The sequence below is a fragment of the Oryx dammah genome, unplaced genomic scaffold (assembly GCF_014754425.2).
Source record: "Oryx dammah isolate SB20612 unplaced genomic scaffold, SCBI_Odam_1.1 HiC_scaffold_12, whole genome shotgun sequence".
NCBI classification, from domain to species: Eukaryota; Metazoa; Chordata; class Mammalia; order Artiodactyla; family Bovidae; genus Oryx; species Oryx dammah.
The window spans coordinates 67,481,007-67,499,399 of record NW_024070196.1 but is presented as its reverse complement, the minus strand read 5'-3'; the positions used below and the strand labels follow the sequence as shown (position 1 = coordinate 67,499,399).

General features: G+C 48.4%; 1 protein-coding gene across 1 annotated transcript in view; it reads right to left on the bottom strand.

Annotated features, from left to right (window-relative positions):
• The window catches only part of ZNRF3 (zinc and ring finger 3), a 145,261-nt gene that overhangs the window by 47,007 nt on the left and 79,861 nt on the right, over window positions 1-18,393 (bottom strand). Inside the window, exon 2 of the mRNA XM_040251409.1 lies at window positions 13,211-13,336. Coding sequence (XP_040107343.1) covers window positions 13,211-13,336 — 126 coding nt within the window. The remainder of the gene's footprint in view (window positions 1-13,210; window positions 13,337-18,393) is intronic.

Here is an 18,393-nt window from a genome sequence, read left to right as displayed (position 1 = left end):
TTTCACAGAGCCGGTGCTCATCGGCAAAACCTTTTAAGAGAAAAATTATTTTGGAAAGATTTTTCAAGATCCTGAATGTTCTAAAATGGGACTTGTGAGCTGCTGTCTTCTCCAAGGCACTAACAGCACAATGGAGGTGGGCGCCTTGCTGACAGCTGTCACTCGCCTACATCCTTCCTGTAGCACTTCAAAATTGGCTCTTCCTTTCCCTTTGTTTTGGTAGACTGTCTTGTCTTCTCTACTTAAGCCTGACAGAATATAACCTTAAGTCTGAGAAATCAGGTCCCTGAGCCTGGTCAGCAGGGGCACCCACGTTCATAGGCATCTGCTGGGATTCCGGGAAGTGGCGGGCCAGTGTTTCCTGGCCCTCTGTTAGCTTTAAGCTTCTTGAGGGGGAAAGAGGGTAAATTCTTTATTACAAACCCCAGAAGGGCCTTAAATATATGACCAATAAGGACAACTAGTGGGTCTCAGTGAAAGAGAGAGCTTTCCTTCTAGTGATAAACTATAATGGAAAAGAATGTGAAGAGGAATATATACGTGTGTAACTCATCACTTGGCTATACAGCAGAAATGAACACAACATTGTAAATCAACTATACTTTGATAAAATTTAAAAGAAAAAAAATGAGCTTTCCAATGATTTCTTTGGTATAATACTAAAAGAAAATATCAATCAACTGGACTCTGCTGAAATTTAAGCTTTTCTGCTCCAAAGGACACTATCAACAAAGTAAAAGAAAACCCCCAGTATAGGAGAAAATAGTTGCAAATCGTATATCTGATAAGGGACAGGTATCAAGGATATATGAAGAACTCTTAGGATCTGAATAGCCATTCATATTTCTTCATAGAAGATATGAAACTTTCAATAAGCACACAGAAAAGATGCTCAATATCATTATCCAACAGGGAAATGCAAAGCAAAACCACAATGAGATACCACTTCATAGCCGGTAGGACGGCTGTAATCAAAAAGACAGATAATAACGAGTGTTGGCTAGGATTTGGAGGAATCTTACACTGCTGGCAGTAGTATAGAACGTGCGACCCCTTGGGAAAACAGTTTGGTAGTTCCTCAAAGGCTAAACAGTTACCATATGACCCAGCAATTCCGCTCTTAGTTACCTACCCAAGATAGATGAAAACCGAGAGCTACACCAGGTCATGCACACAAATGTTCATAGGAGCATCACTCTAGTAACCCCAAAGCAGAAACAATCTAAATGTTTTTATCCGTGCATCGATGGATAAACAAACAATGAACACACACAATGAACTATTATTTGGCAATAAAAAGAAATGATGTGCTGACAGCTTACTCCCATGTGGATGAACCTTGAAGACATCACGCTAAGCAAAAAAGAAACAGATACAGAAGTTCACATTCTGCATGATTCCATGTGTATGGAATGCCTGGGATGGAGAGGAGATGATGGCTCAGTGGTACATGGTTTCTTTCTGGGTTGATGAAAACACTCAGACATCTGATAAGGGACTTCTATCCATAATATATAAAGAATATGAAAATACTAAGATTGATAGTGGGTGATGGTGGCCCAATTCTGCGAATATACTAAAGTCCACTGTGTGTGCACGTGTGTGCTCAGTCGTGTCCGACTCTTTGTGGCCCCATGGACTGCAGCCTGCCAGGCTCCTCTGTCCATGGGATTTCCCAGGGGAGAATACTGGAGTGGGCTGCCATTTCCTTCTTCAGGGGATCTGCCTGACCCAGAGATTGAACCTGGGTCTCTTGTATCTCCTGCACTGGCAGGTGGACACTTTACCACTGAGCCACCTGAGAAGCCCCCAAAACCACTCTATACTTAGATAATAAAGGAGCCTTTGTGTGGGAACAACCTGATCAGTCATTTCTTTTCTATTTCTGTGTAGAGTCCAATCATCTGAAAACTTATTTCTTGAACAGAAATGCGTAGAAAATTTTTGATACGGAAAAGATCTTGGGCATTTCAAAGTTGAAATAGGCTTGACTGGCAGTTGGTTTTAACCACAGTATACATCTCCTAGTAAAACTTATGTGTGTGTGCTGAAATGGAGTGAAACTTGGATATGGTGATGAATAGATTCTGAAAGCAGCTCCCCATGCTGACAGAGTTGGGGCAGGGATATGATATACTTAAGGGTTTCCTGGTGGCTCAGATGGTAAAGAATCTGCCTGCAGTGCAGGAGACCTGCATTCAATCCCAGGGTCAGGAAGATCCCCTGGAGGAGGGAATGGCAACCCACTCCGCACTGACTGGAGAATTCCATGGACAGAGGAGCCTGGCGGGCTTACAGTTAAAAGGGTTGCAAAGAGTCGGATATGACTGAGTGACTAACACTTTCATACTTTCATGATATACTTACTGAGTGGGAGAGAATGAGGTTTAATTAGAATTCCCTGGTCTAAAGAATAGCAACAGCAGGCATTTGCTTTATTGATCTACCAATGGATTAATGCTTTTAAATGTGTTTGTAAGCAGGACTCCCCAGCAGTCGAGCGGTTAGTACTCTGCACTTCCACTAAAGGGGGAGTGAGTTCAATCCCTGCTTAACTAATTCCATAAGCTGCACAGCGTGGCGAAAATTAAGTAACTAAATTTGCCACCCCCCCCAAAAAAAAAGTGTTTGCAAACAAGCATATTTTACTTAACTCGAGGACTATGTTCTGAAACAACAAAAATTAAAAACAGTGTGTTACTGGCCTTAAAAGGGATACAGAATCTGACAGTAGATAATACTGTCTGCTATAGGTTTCAGTAGCTCAGAATATGTTATCTTTTTAAAGGAGGAAGATACTTAAAATGAAGGAAATGACAACTTTGAGAAAGGCAGAGACTCTAATTAGCCACTCCCTGATGTTACACATCAAAATAAATTGAGTGATTTAGAGATGTAATATATTAAAAGAAAAACAATGATAACAGAAACAGTACAAAAGGCAAAATGATTCTAAGCTTGCAAGGGAGGGGAGAAAATAATTAACTTTAAAAGCAATAGGAGAAATCATGAAGGAGTGATGGCTATGTAAAAACTTTAAACTCCTGTATGCCGAGAAAGCTAAAACAACAGACAGAATTGGTTTAAAAACATTCCAAACAAGGAATTAATATATTGCTATTTTAAAAAAACCCACATTAAGGTCCACCCATAAATGAGCAAGGGGCCAGAATAGACAATTCACAAGAGAGGAAATTTAATTAGTAGATGGAAAGACGCTTGTCGCTTAATGCTTGCTGATAATCAAAGAAACGCAAAGGAAACAATGAAGTACTATTTTTATCTTTCTAATCAGTAAAGAAACACAGTAACTGTAACGGTCAATGTTAGCTGTTTGTTTCTGTGGGAAATGGTTCACACTTACTTCACTAGTGGCAAGGTAAACTGAGGGAACTTTCCTGAAAAGCAATTTGCAACTGTTTGCAGCAAGAGTCATTAAAAAATGTTTATGTCCTTTGATCTATAATCTGCTCCTGGAATATTACCATGAGAGAATAATTCAAAGAGAGAAAACAAAAAGCAAAAAACCTGAAAGTCCATCTTACATGAAGAAAGCTTTCAGTGTGGCTTCTTTGTAAGGATTAAAAATAACACAGAAGCCACCTAATTCCTGAACCCTGGGGGTCAGCTACATCACGGCGTGCTCTACTGTCAGGTCATGCAGCCAATGAAAGGACAGGTTACAAAAATAATAGCAAACTGGTCAGATGACTAGCATATGTCATTAAGTTTAAAAAGGCAGAACAAAGATGCATGCCTTCATAATAATTACATTAAAAATCAGACTTGGATTCCCTGGAAGACTGGAAGGGAATAAACCAAGACTGACAGTACTTGAACTAAAGGAGTAAAATTAAAGTTGGATTTTCCCCTTTGGTTTTTAAATAATCCATAATTAATTGTTTCATGCAGCAAGTATCTACCAAGTGCCCAATATAGGTACTAGGCACTGTTCTTGGCTCTAGGAATATAGGACTGTGTAAAATTATTATATTGCTTTAAAAAAAAAGGAAAGGGACCAGAAAATTGTTAGTTATAGAAACAGTAAAATAAGTTAATGCTATTAAATTTTGGGTATATCTTTAAAATTAGGGATTATAAAATGTTAACATTCTATTAATTGAAACTCTAAAAAAAAGGAAAACATTACAAAAATAACTCATTTGAAAAAAAAAAAATCTAGGGACTTCCCTGGTGCTCCAGTGGTTAAGACTCAGAGCTTCCACTGCAAGGGCAGGGCACACGGGACCCCTTTATCCAACCCCTTAATCCAACTTTATGGCCAAAAGCAAACCAAAAACAATCTACAAACAGATTGAAAAAAAAAAAAGATTTTGAAGCTAACCGCTTTAAAATCTGATTTCTAAAGACTGAGCCAAAATAACAAAGGTTCCTAGCAAATACCATATTCTTTTCTCTGAGGTTCATTTAAAAGTTGATACTTGTGAAATGGGCTTCCCAGGTGGCACTAGTGGGTAAAGAACCTGCCTGCCAGTGCAGGAGATGTAAGAGACGCGGGTTCGGTCCCTGGGTTGGGAAGATCCCCCTGGAGAAGGGCATGGCAATCCACTCCAGTATTCTTGCCTGGAGAATCCCTTGGAGTGAGGAGCCTGGTGGGCTACAGTCTGTAGGGTCACACAGAGTTGGACATGGCTAAAAAGCGACTTAGCATGCAGTACGCTTGAGAAAATCCATCAGCAATGGGGTAAAGTGTAATAGGGACAGCTGTGTGCTTTATGAGCTTCCCTGGTGGCTCGGACAGTAAAGAATCTGCCTGCAGTGCGGGAGACCCAGGTTCATAACCCTGGGGTGAGAAAGGGATGGCTACTCACTCTAGTATTCTTGTCTGGAGAATTCCATGGGCAGAGGAGGAAATATAGCCCAAGATCTTCAGGCAGACTAGAAATTTATTTTATCCAGCAGTGCTTAGAACTACTGGAATGTGTTGGTACTCTTTAGTATTGTTATAACTAGCAAAAATGAGGCAGGATTTAAAGGGTTTCAGTATCCCAATTGTTAAGACTGTCTCCAACTTAAAACAGCACAGAACGTATTAGACTACAGGGCCTGAAGTCTGATTTGGAAAGTAAGATCACCAAAGCAGAATGCTACCTTTTATCAGATGAAATATGGTGCTTTCTGTACGCGGAACAAACTCGAAAGACAATGAGGCGGAGAAATGGCTTCTGTCCACAGTTAGCAGACAAATCTGGCCAGCATCCCTGCTCCTCTGCGTCTGCACCCAGTGGGACTCTGGGTGCCCAGCTTGGGCAGAGAGGAGATGAGAACGGAGAGTAAGTAGATGGAGCCTTGGGGCTGATCTCCAGGTATGAGAGATGCAGGTCACCTGACTTGGGACTGTTTCTACACACATTACCATGACTTACTCTTACTCTGCTAGGTTCTAACTTCATTTATAATTCAGAATGGCCTCTCAAAAGTAGACAAGGTCATCAGCTACTTAAAATTTTATTTGTTTATTTTTGGCTGCACTGGGTCTTCATTGCTGCGCGCGGGCTCTAGACCTTGGGCTCAGTGGTTGCCCCAAGACAGGTAGGATCTTCCTGGACCAGGCATCGAACCAGTGTCCCCTGCATTGGCAGACGGATTCTCTACCGCTGGACCACCGGGGAAGCCCCATTAGCTACTTCTGATGGTCTTTTCTGCTGGCCTGTCACACCAGCCCCGGTTTCCTAGGACAGTCTCGTTTGTGGCTTCTGCTCTATTGAGAGCCTGGTTCACTTGGAGGGGACAGTGGCTAGAGGAGCGGTGTGAGCCAAGCTTCCCTCGGTCCAGGGAGGTGGCCAGCAGCCTCAGACTGCCAGAAACATTATTTTGCTTTATTCACGCGCTCTACTGTCAAAACTGCCTAAAGCCTTTCAGGGGATTTCAAAGAAAAGTTTCGCTTAGCCTTTTATAGCTGAAAATGTCTCATATCTAGCTTAAAAAAAAAAAAAAAAAAGTCTTGTGCTTAATATAGCCTGTTAACCAAGAGGTTCCTGGAAGATTTAGGTGAAGAAGAAAAGCATCCCATTAAAAGTTTGTGACTTTCAAACCAGACACAGGACGTGAGAAGCAAAGTGGTATTCCCTGAGATTTTCCTTTTTCCATTCATATCATGCCAATCTTTTCTTCCTGATCTGATTTCTTTTACTAAGTTCCTTTCTTGCTTTTTCCTTTTTAACCAAATATGGGAGGTATGTACCCAAGTGCTCCTAAAATAAATCTGAGGAGCCTTCCAAACTTCCTCTCCAGCCAGAAACCCACCTCATCTCAGGAGTATGTTTAGAGTGGGGAGGAAACTGATATTTGCCGAGTATTCACACCCTCTGAAACTGACGGACGTCATTTTTTAAAATCATCACAATGCTCTTTACAGAGGACAGTGTGGAGAAATGAAGACAGAGGGAGGTGAACCGGCCCAGGGTGAGGCGCACAGAGGAGTGCAGGGGGCCTGGGTGGTGAAAGCACAGCGCATCCGTGCAAATCCTGCTCCCCACACTCCTCATGCAGAAACAAACGTGCCCTGACACAGATCACGCACTTCAGCCAACACGCCACCAGACACCACGGACCTGCCTTTGTACCAGAGGCCAGTGGGCACAGAAGCAAAAGAAGAAGTGGGAGTTAGGGTCTGCTCAGGGAGACAGCACGTGTCCCAGAGATGGGACTTCTCACCGGTAACACTAGTTAATGTCCGGGCTGGAGTGTGTTTTGTTGCTAGGGAGGCCTGGCCTGTGCACTGAGGGGTGCTGAGCAGCAAAGCCGCATCCCCAGCTTCCACTTGCTTGATGCCAGCCGCAGCCCCACTCCACCCCAACCCTGTCCTGGATATTTCAGTCTGAAAACCAAACAGGTCTCCTGATACCGCCAGATGACCTTAGGGAGGAGTGTGTGCGCACAGGCGTTTTCCCGCCCCTCCTCCCACACCCTAGCTGAGAATCGCTGCAATAAGAGGACCCAGGGGATGTGCTCTGGGAAGGTGTGGCACAAGTAAGTGTCCCAAACACAGGTGCTCCTGGGGACACCATGGCAAATTGCTCAGTCACAGTGCCCTGAGCTCAGGTATGTGGCAAACTTCACACTCACTTCCCAGCAGTGCCTGTGATGGGGGACGGCTGCTCTGAGACCCTGCTCCAGTTGGCCAGTACATTCCTTTGGTTCTTGAGATGCAGCCGGGGATCTCATTCCCGGGGAGCTAGGCTGGGCTTGGCCTAGGAGTCAGGGTCCCCAGGGTCGCAGAGGACACCCACCTGTGACCGAACCCTAGATGAGGAGGGCACGATGACCCCCACTCCCGTCCACCACCCACCATTCATCTCCAGAACTCTTCCACCTCCTCTCTGAAACCCTGGCCCCGTTAAACACTAATTCCTCATCCTCTCCTCCCCGCAGCCCTGGCAACCAGCACTCTACTTCTGTCTCTAAGGATTTGACTACTTAAGTAACGGCACTGTGAGTGCTGAAAGCAACCAGAGGATAATAAGGGAAGCGGGGAGGGAGAAAGGAAGGGAGCTTGGACACCAAGAGCCGCTGGTTGGTTTATGTCTCTGGCCGTGCGTGAACCCGACATACACTCTCCCCCTGAGGTCCCTCCTGTCTCCGGAAGGTGGAATCGGGCAGAGGGGTTTGGTGACCGTCCCAGACCACGTGGATCTGGGGGCTTTAAATTCAGGTTAGTTTGGTGACTAAACCCAAATCTTAACCATTACGTGTTCCTGCTCCCCCCAACCATCTTGAAAACAGTGAATTCCTTTGATCCTGTTTTCTGTCTTGCAGTCACTTTGGGCACCAAGGGATTTGTTCTCTAGAACAAGTTACCAAGAAACACTCCGAGGGCTGGACGTGGGGTTCCATTCTGCACCGACCCCTCACCCCTGGGTTTCCCGCAGCTCAGTCTCACAGGACGGTGGTTCCCAGCAGTGTCTGCCCGCCGTGCTCGGCCAGGAGGCCGCCACAGGTGGAAGCAGAAGAGGCTGGGTGGAGAGCTGGGAGATCTGAGAGTGAACGCGAGGTCAATGTCATCAGCTAGAGCCCCATCAGAGCTCCCAAAGCCTTGGTGTCTGGGCCTGTTCAGCTCCAGAAACACCTGCCAGCACGGTAACCTGACTGACCCTCTCCCTAGACCTAGACACCACTGCCAAGCAAACTCCCCGGCAAACCTTCAGTGGCTCCCAGCTTCCTGGGGGATGGAGATGAAGCCGTCATCTCAAAATCTCTTCCTGCCCCAGCAGCTTTCAGTACCCGCCGAGGAACCTGCTCCCGCTCTCCCTGCCTGCCTCACCCCCCTCGCACAGCCCCTCCAGCCACTCGCTCCCAGGGACGGGCCCTTGGTTCAGGACGAGAAGCAGCAGCTCCTCTGGACACAGGAACCAGAGCAGGGGCGGCTTGTGAGCGCACATGTGACCTGGTGCCGGCAGGGGCTGCTGAGGCACAGTAGCCCAGAGCTGGCCCTCGCCAGCTTCCTTCTAGAAAGTGCATCTTCCACGCCCCCCTTCCCCGCAACACACACACACAGAGCTGGGCAGTTCCAGCCTGTTCCCAGCCCCAGATCACAGCTGACAGACTAAAGGGAGCACCTGATCCAAGACGCATCGGATCAAGGGATATTGGGGTGCTGCTTCCCTCCAGGAGATAGCGAGTGGGGTGAAATGAAGCAGACACCCAGAAGACTCGGGGAGGGGCCCCGGCACTGAGCCCCGTGGTCGGCAGCTGCAGAGGAGCACAGAACCCCCATCCCGGGCTCCCCGACGACACTCGGAACCTCAGGAGCGGATCCCGCTTTGGGCTCAACACAGCTTAAGCAGGGTTTCTACTCAATAGAACCAACACTGCTCACGCGGCCAGTAAGCATTGAAGTGCATCCAATTCTTAAATCCAGAGAAACCGGCAAAGACGACAGGAAGCAAGAGGAAGAGGCGGCGGGACAGGCCTCACCTCGGGTTTTGGTTTAGCCCCTGGGAGCCGTCTGACCTCAGGAGACATTGAGATGTCCTCAGTACAGGATGGGGACCTAGACACGGCAGCAGGGTTGGCTTGACGATGGGCGGAGATGCTGCGCGGGACGCTCTCGGCGAGTGCCCAGCACGAGGGCTGCTGTCACACCCTAGCAGGGCGTCCACCGAGGGCCGGGCGCTGTGCTCGGGGCTCCCTGCAGAACTCCCGCCACATGACAGGGGCGGCATGCGCCCTGGTGAGAACAGGCCCCAGAAACTGAAGGGACCTTTCCAAGGCCACTCAGCCAAAGCTGGGTTCTCTTTGATTTAAGCTGCCTGCTTTTCTTGTCTTTCTGCTAACTTCCTGCTGTCCTCCTGAGGACCGGCGAGAACTAAGTTCAAGTCTGTTGACCATCCTGTGCTTCAGAACCTAAGAGCCCCCTCCAGCGTGGGGTGTGGGGTACGGAGCTCTGCCCTGCTTCCATGTTTGGTGACTCCGGGCCAAGCAGGCTGTGTTGGATCTGAGCAAGTCTGGTGTGTTCCCTGCCACGAGGCTGTCCAGGTGGTGGCCGGACGATGTCTTACCTATCCCATAGGATGCTTTATACAATAAATACTGCTTGAATTGAAGGGCTGAACTGCCTGGGGCCTAAACACAGACTCTTACAACTTTGGAGATGGTTGAAGACCCTTACTTTCAAAAGCAAGCTGCTCAGAAATGTCTACTTTATTCTGTTTTAATTTCTGAAGACTTAGATCGTCACGGGTAACACAGCCACTCTTTTAGTGTTGCAACTAGAAATCTCTGAAAGGTAGAATCTCAAGGGAAGCTTTTTAATACGATATAGAAGTTCAACATATCCGACGAGCAAGGAACCCAGGACGGCCTTGTCACATGACGCGGAAGGGAGAGGCCCAGGAAGCAGGAGGCACTTGCCCAGGGTCTGGCCTGGAACCCTGGCCTGCTGCATTCTGGGGGGGGGGGGGGGGGGGGGGCGGCTTACCCCCGTCCCAACTCTGCAACCCCACCCGGCCCCCAAGCTGATCCAACTGTCTGCCTTTGCCTCCTCCAGAATCAAAAAGGTTATAAAGAGGGGATCGTAAATCACTTTTCTCTCTTGAGTTTACAGTGTTCCCTTTTTTTGAGGAGTTCAAAAGCACTCAGTAATAAACCCAGGTGATGAGTTTATGTCTTTCACTCTTAAAATGAAACTTTACTTGAACTCCTGGAGAGGCATTTAAGGTTGTTTTAATTTAGGATGTTCCTCTGGTATTTCAGCGTTTTGCCCCATGGCATTTTCTGTGGGTGGGTAGGTGAAGGGCGTGGGTGATGGGGCAGGGAGAGGGGTCTGTGTCTCCCCCTCCCCGAACAGGCCCTTCCAGATGCTGGTGGACCCTCCCTTCTATGGTTTTCAACAAGTCTCAACATCCACAGGAGGAGGAGGGGGCCCACCCGCACCCCCACGGGGACTTGGCTGCCCACCTCCTTCTCGCCCTCGCCGCTGAGAGCAGGGGGAAACACGCCTGAGTACAGAAAACCACACTGAGCGTCCGCGGTGGGGTGGACCACCCTGCTCATCCCGCAATACCCTCTTGCCACTGTGCTTGCTTGGGGGCTCGGGAAGAAAGAAAGGGCAGCTGGCAAAGTAAATAAAACTGAAGCCGGAAAAAAAAAAGACACTGAAGAAAGTGAGAGGGCAGAGGAGAGGGAGGGAGGGAGCGAGGTGAGGAAGGAGACAGGGAGGAAGGCCTGACTCCGGGTACCTCCTCAATCAACCCAGGTTTAAGACAAATGCGAAACTGCCCTGCTGTGTCTGGCCCTGGCGGTTTTGCTCAAGATTTTATGCGGGTGTTAAGCCAAATTTCAGTCACTAACCATGTGTGAATGCTGCCTGGCCACCACACAGCCCCTCCAAACAGAACCATGGTGGCGGGGACAAGGGGTCGGGGGCGGCCTGTTGCTCGCAAGCAGGCAGAATCGTGTGCTGAGGTCCTGCATTCAATAAATACTTAGTGAAGGAATAAACATGACAGATACTTAACGGTGCAGAATACGTCAAGGGCTTCTGTTCCTGCTGGCTTCACGGGCAGGCAGGCCAAGCCATACACAACGCAAGTCACACCCACTCCGTGGCTGTTCCAGGTAGACGAGCAGCAGCTGGGTTCTTGGAGTGACTTCAACACCGCTCGGGCCCCAGGGGACCATGGTGGGCGGGGCCTGGGGGGGGGGTCCCTGTTCCAGCTCATTTACAGACGCGGGTGGAGGCCCACCAGACTCCCGAGCCACTCACTGAGCCCTGCAGAGCAGTGGCTTCAGTACAAAGGAAAATATCCTATTAGGGGAGTGTTAGCTACAAGGAGAGCACTGTGCCCAAGCTTTGGATGTGGCTGGCATTCCTCCTAGGAAAACACCAACGTTTTCTCGAGGGGGTTGCTGCTCTCTGAGCGTCATTAGGCAGCACGGCCACCTATTTAAATGATGAAGGATGGGGCCTGGGCCACCTGAAACACATCGAATCGACTTCATGAACTGGAAACCAAACAGGCAATAGTCCCTGTGGGTTTTTTTTCTGTTTTTCCTTCTTCTTCTATAAAAGGGTGGTTGAGGGGGTGGGGCAAGGGGAGGGTGTTTCCTGGTGGCTCAGTGGTAAACAATCCCCCTGCCAATGCAGGAGACACGGGTTCAATCCCTGATCTGGGAAGAGCCCACATGTCTCAGAGCAACGAAGCCCACGCACCCTAGGGCTCGCACTTCGAAACAGGAGAAGCTACCGTAATGAGAAACCTGCGCACTGCAACTAGAGAAGAGCCCTTGCGGCAATGAAGACTCAGCACAGCCAAAGTCAAATAATTAAATAAGAAGGCAGGGGAACTTGACAAGTGGTCGGAAGCTACCCAGGAGACAGGTGGGACAGAAACATCACAGGTCCATGAGGGTTTTCTGGGCCAAAAGTCTGCAAGGAGACACTCACCGGGACATTTTCTTTCTCTTTTTCGTATTTAGCTATTTATTTGGCTGTGCCGGGTCTAGATTTGCGGCATGCGGGATCTTTAGCGGCAGCATGCAAACTCTTAGTTGTGGCATGTGGGATCTAGTTTCCTGACCAGGGATTGAACCCAGGCCTGCTGCATTGGGAGCGTGGGGTCTTAGCCATTGGACCACCAGGCAAGTCCCCTGGGACATTTTCAAGTGTTGGACAAGGCTCTCTCTCAAGTGCCCTGTATCAGAACCACTTTGCTCTGGACTGAATCTCCTCAGGAGGTCAGAACCAGGACTGTTTTCCCCCACCCCCTCCAGTTCTCTCCCCATGATACCTAGAACAGCTGTTTCTGAGAAGATAAAAAAAAAAATCCAAGCGATAACACTTTTCCTTAGGCTGTACTACTGTTCCTCCAACCAAAATCCTAGGAGCTTTCTCCAAACCTTTCTCTTTACCAAAACGATCCGGTTTAAAACAAGATGTCATCTGTTATATTTTAGCATCACTGACATATGGTTTTCCAAAATAAATGGACCTCTATCTTTTATCTCATACCACAACCAGAGGTAATACTGATGCTAAAAGAGTTGTTTTTGAAGAATGAAACAGTCAATGGCAGCAGACATTTCTGGAGCACTCTCTGCTACATGTTCTGTCTCTCATCTCACCTCCTGACCGTCCTGTGAGGTAAGTTCTAAGACAGGACCATAATTGCTGTCTGCCATTCTGAAACCAAAAAAGCTCCACAACCCCCAGGTTTTTCCATAACTCAGCTGGCAGCAAAACATCAGGGCCCTGAACTAACGCCAGGCTATTTAGATTCCAGTTGTCCCACTAGATGTGAATATCCATGCAAGTGGCTACCCAGCTCTGCGTGTGTTTGGTTACTGAGGGTGAACCCATGTCTCCTTAATACAAAATATGTGTATCTGAGCACCTTTCTAACCCCCCCAAATCTCAGAATTCTGAAACATCTGGCCCCAGGGGTGTAAGATAAGGACTGTGAATCTCTATGATCAACCCAGTTTGCAGATAAGGAACTGGGAATCCCTGAGGGCGAGAGACCTGCCCGAGGCCACATGGAGGACAAGGGTGGAGGCCACTCTGAGGCTGCAGCTGCCAGCAGTGTCCAAGCCGCTGACCACCCTGGGACGGGGGTGCTGCCCCAACACACGACTTCAGCCAGGCAAGAGCGCTGTGCCAACGGGGGCTCTTCTCCGTACCTGGCTATTTGAGGACGCGGATGACACCAGTCAGAACCGGGGCAGTTGGTGGGGAGGGCCGGGGGCTTACCTTTCCAAGGACAGTGAGGCATGGTTTCGGGTCCAGCTCCGGCTGTTCCAGTTTCACCACTCCGACCCAGCCGTATTCATACAGGTCCTCTTCATCATTGTTGTTACACAGGCCCAGTGGGTGCATCTGGGAAACAAGTGGGGAGAAAGCTTCAGTGGGCAGGCTGCAGGCCTGCACGGCTCCTGCGGTGCCTGTCTCAGACGCCACCGTCAAGAGCAACCTCGAAACCAAAAAGCATATGGGGGGGGGGGACGCGGTTTTCAACCCTCGGGGGACTTTATTTCAGCATAATGAGCCGAACCCTGGGGAGAACACAGTAGGACCACTACAAATAGACTGAATGTATGCTGTCTCACTGCTCTGTAAGAAGCAGGAACCCAAGGCGGAGGCACCCAAACCTTCCTGATGGGAAGCAGGAAAAGAGAAACAGCGTAACTCCCACGTACGGGCCGGTCTAAATCACTGTGAAATGCCGTGACGTTCAGTGGCAGCATCCCAGACTATTTGGCTTCCAGACCCGAACAACACATCTATTTCAGCTGATGCAAGAGGACCTGGAAAAGTGAGGAATTTATGGAGAGACCACTAGCCATGGGGCGGCATCCGCGGTAAAATTAACAGGTAGTTTAAAGGCCACTCCTGGTTACTGGGAGACAGGGGACATTCTTTTGAAGTTTTTTTCCAAATTTGGCAAAGCACAGGATCAGAGATAGGTAGAAGAGCTGGTCAAATTTTTACCAGGAAAAGTGACATTGGTGACATCACAAAATGATGCTGCCGTTTGCACTCACAGTTCTTAGTGTTGAGTCTGGTATCAGAGGGAAGAATCCCTGATAACCATCCAAGAAGAGGAGGTCCTCGATGATAAACCTAACCTACCACAACGGTGCTAAGCTCTTTAAATAACCAGAAGAAATATGTCTTTAGGTTCGTGGAGTGTTAGAGATACAAGAGACTGAGGAACCCAGATCATTCTGTAGCCAGAATAGATCAATGTCCTAATCTACAGAACGTGGGAATAAGTTATCTTAAAAGACACAAGAGACTTAGAGATGTGATGAACTTTGATGTCCTGGATTATCTGGGTAAGCACAATGTAATCACAAGGGTCCTTACAAGGAAGAGGGGAAATCGTGGAAATAGGGGAGACATGACCGGGGAAACAGAGGTTGGAGTGATTTGCTTTGAAGATGGAGGTGGGAGCCAGGAGCCAAGGAAAGCAGGTGGTTGGCTTCCAGAAGCTAGAAAAGACAAGGAAAAGGATTCTCTCGCAAGCCTCCAGAGCAAATGTAGCCCTGCCGACCCATTTTTTTCACTTCTGACCTCTAGAAATATGTGAGAGTAAGTCTGTGTTGCTTTAACCCATTCGGTTTGATGTAACTTGTTACAGCAGCAAATAGGAAACTAAAACATTCTCCTAATCCCCCACTCATTTTATGGATAAAAATGTTTTGGCATCAGATGATAGTAATGGATATGTGAACGTTGTGAATGGACTAAACACCTCTGAACTGTATACTTTATATTTTTTTAAAGAGGATTCATAAGTTGTGCTTTATTCAGATTTTGAATCTTACACAGCAGTTTAAAGAAATGAGGCTAATCTATAGACCAGTACAGACACATCAAATCACAATGACATACAAAATGAAAAGTATATACAGTTTGACACACAAAAAATTTTAAATGTCTTTTTTACTGATATATTTATGAATATAAATTCTCAAAAAAAAATTAGAAAGGCTACATGCCAAATTCTTATCTAATTTTCTTCTTGGGGAAGGAATTTTGGTATTTATGAGCATTCAGAGGGACTTTGAATTGTATACTTGAAAATGGCTTAAATGGTAAATTTGATGTCAATTTTACTGAAATAAAAAAGCTTTTGGGGGGACTTCCCTGGTGGTCCAGTGGCTAAGACTCTGAGCTCCCGGTGCGGGGGCCCAGGGTTCAATCCCTGGTCAGGGAACTAGATCCTGCATGTCACAACTAAGACTTGGTGCAGCCAAATAATTAAATAAATGTTAAAAGATTTTTTTTTTTAATGTCCCAGGAGTTTACTCAGAAACTACTGTCCTCAGTCAACACGGAGATCCACAGCGTAAGACAACAGTGATTTCCACTCTTCCAGAGTCTAAGCCAGCCCGGTGTCCCTCAGGAGACCCTGTCCTCACAGTCCTAGCCCCGCCCCATGACTGACAGTTCCGCGCAAGCAGGAAGGCGGAGCAACGGGGCATGCGAATTCGGGATCTACGTCTGGAAATGAAAGCTCTGCAGGGGCCTGAGGTTTAAAAAAGGCTCTTTAGCCTTTGCTGAAACCAGCATTCCCTACCCTTTGACGGTCACCCATGCTGTGCTTACGATGCTCATGGGGCACATCCTGAGAGATGCTGGGTCAGGGACAGCACAGGTACACGTGTGAAGAAGAAACGAACCTAAAGTAGACGTGACTCCAGCCTGACGCTGACACGCCTGATGCCAACAGCAAGGGCTTTGACCTTGCGGAGGAGATGGGGGAGGAGATGGAGGGACAGAGGGAGGAAGAAGGGGCCTGGGAGGGCGGTACCAGGAAATCAGAGCAGCAGGAGCGGGAGGCAAAGCCGGGGCCCTTTGGCAGACTGGGCGGAGGCCAGAGCTATGGAGCGGGACACGCAGGCTTGGGAAGGCAGCAAGGGGGTGCCCTGAGCTCACGGAAACCCCCACTGCACGCGCCTCACACACACTGAGGTCCCCCTGGAGCCCTGGCCTGCGCCCCCCGGCGGCGCTTCTCCTTCTCGGCGGCCACGCCCTCCCACTCCCCGCCCCCCACCCCCCAGACTCCCTTTCAGACCATCATCGGGGTGACTGTGAGCAGCTCAAAGTGTCAGCCCTGTCAAGGGTGTTGACTTCTGAACAGGGATCAAAGACTTAAAAACGAAAAGGAATTTCTGTAAAGCGCCGGCGGGTGTCATAGGTTGGTGTGGGTGGTTTGTTTTCCCCGGGGAGGGTGAAAGGGCCCCCAAGATCACATCTCAGCGCATCCAAAACCGACCTCGCGGTCTCCACTGACTTCCGAGTTCCTCTCCGGAGTTCTTTCTCTGCCGAGTTCCTTAGAGTTCCTTACTCTAGTTCGTATCTCCAGAGGCCTGAACTGGCCGGCCTGAGAACGAAATTTCAGCCACGTCTCAGGTATAACTGGTCTCTTCCATCCACCTGCCAGATACTGTCCAGTTGGGTCTTTCTCAACTCAGCCCTGATGACGACATCAGCTTCCAGAAGTGCCTGCCGCCCTAGGTCTCCAAACATTCACATCTTGGGGTCCTCTTTTTCCAAGGGCTCCACGCTATGGGCTCTGTAACGTCTTATGGAAAACCCAAACCAACTTTCTAGCCAACCCAAAGCTAACGAAAGCATAAAGAAAAAAAAAAAAAAAAAAGACTCAGCAACCTAGAACAGAGCTTGACAAAAACTCCCTGGAGACAGAATACTTAAAGAGGGAACGACAGCCTGAAATGATAAGAAGATCAGGAAAACTCCTGGGCGGGTCCACAGAAGAACAAGGCCAATAATTCACAAGCTACCCTAAACTGTGAGGATTTAACAGAAGATCTGTCTTGTGTTGTAACTCTGGTCTTGCACTCTCAGAATAACTTTGTGATGTCAACATTCTTGCTTAAGTTAACTGAAGGCAAATTCCCAGCTGGTCCTCTATAGTGAGGCTTGACATTAAGAAGCTGTGTCTAGAGACTTTCCAGGTGGTCCAGTGGCTAAGACACTGCACTCCTAACAGAGGGGGCCCAGGCTGAATCCCTGGTCAGGGAACTAGATCCCACAGGCCACAACAAAGATTGAAGATCCCGAGTGCCACAACTAAGACTCGGTACAGATGAATAATACAATTTTTTTTTTTAAAGAAGAAGTTGTGCCTCTTGCTAGTTTCCTCCTGATTTTGTTCCGAGGGGTGTTTGGGGGGTGGAGAGGATGAGAGCTTTGGAATATGTAACCATGTTTTAAAACCTGCCTCTTAAGAGGCACATCTCCTTGGGCAGACGACTCAATTTCTGTAAACCTCTACTTTCTCATCTGTAAAATGGGAACAGCAGCGTCTGCCTCAACAGGGTGCTGTGAGGATTCAATGAGATAGAACACATCATCATAGTTGCACAGCAGGTGCTCCATCAGTGGGAAAGTCCTCTCCTTCTTCACTTTCTCTAGACATGTCACGCTTGCTTGCAAGTCACACTTCTGCCTAGAATCCTCTGTCCTTCAAGACCAGTTTCAAGGTCAGCCCTTCCCTGGAGCTTTCTTAAATGCACCAGTACAGCTAGCGGCTTGCACCCCTGTGTTTCCAAACACTTTACATGGTCCCTGCCACAGTTCCTTCACCCTCTCCTCAGGGATAGGCAGCTGCCTCTAGAAGTCTTCTCAGAGGTCCCCTTCACCCTGCCCACAGCCTTGCACCCAAAGGTGCTCAGTAAATGACCACTGCTACCACACCTCAGCTCTGCTTGGAAACCATCTGGGCCTCTGTTTGCCTAGGGCTTCCCTGGTGGCTCAGAGGGTAAAGCGTCTGCCTGCAATGCGGGAGACCTGGGTTCGATTCCTGGGTCGGGAAGATGCCCTGGAGAAGGCAATGGCAACCCACTCCAATATTCTTGCCTACAGAATCCCATGGATGGAGGAGCCTGTTAGGCTGCAGCCCATGGGGTCACAAAGAGTCGGACACGACTGAGTGACTTCACTCACTTGCCTAGGTGAGGGACCAGAACAAAACAGGTCAGAATTTCAGCAAACCACTGCATGAACTTTAGTAGAGGCGGCTCTTACAGCCACTGACCCCCAAGTCACCAACACATTCCTAGGACTTTACTGGCGACCTCAGGACTTCCCGGCCACAGCACAGGAGCAAAGGCTGCTCCTTCTTGGTCACCACAGCCGGGCTGGCAGGGGTGGACAGCGCTCTCGGAAGTGCAGGGAACACAATGCCGCCTCCCTTCCCTGGGGCAGGCCCACGACAGGGCTTTATCAGGGTGGTGGAGGGAAACAAGGAATGCAGGATAAATTTCAAATTCTCCCACCCCAGTCTGACCTCAGAAGTTGCTGTCACCTCCGATAAGACGAAGGAATAAAGCGAGGAAGAGGCAGGCACTGGATCGAGAGCACAGGGAACCCAACAGAGAAGAAAAATAGAGGGAAATCCCAGG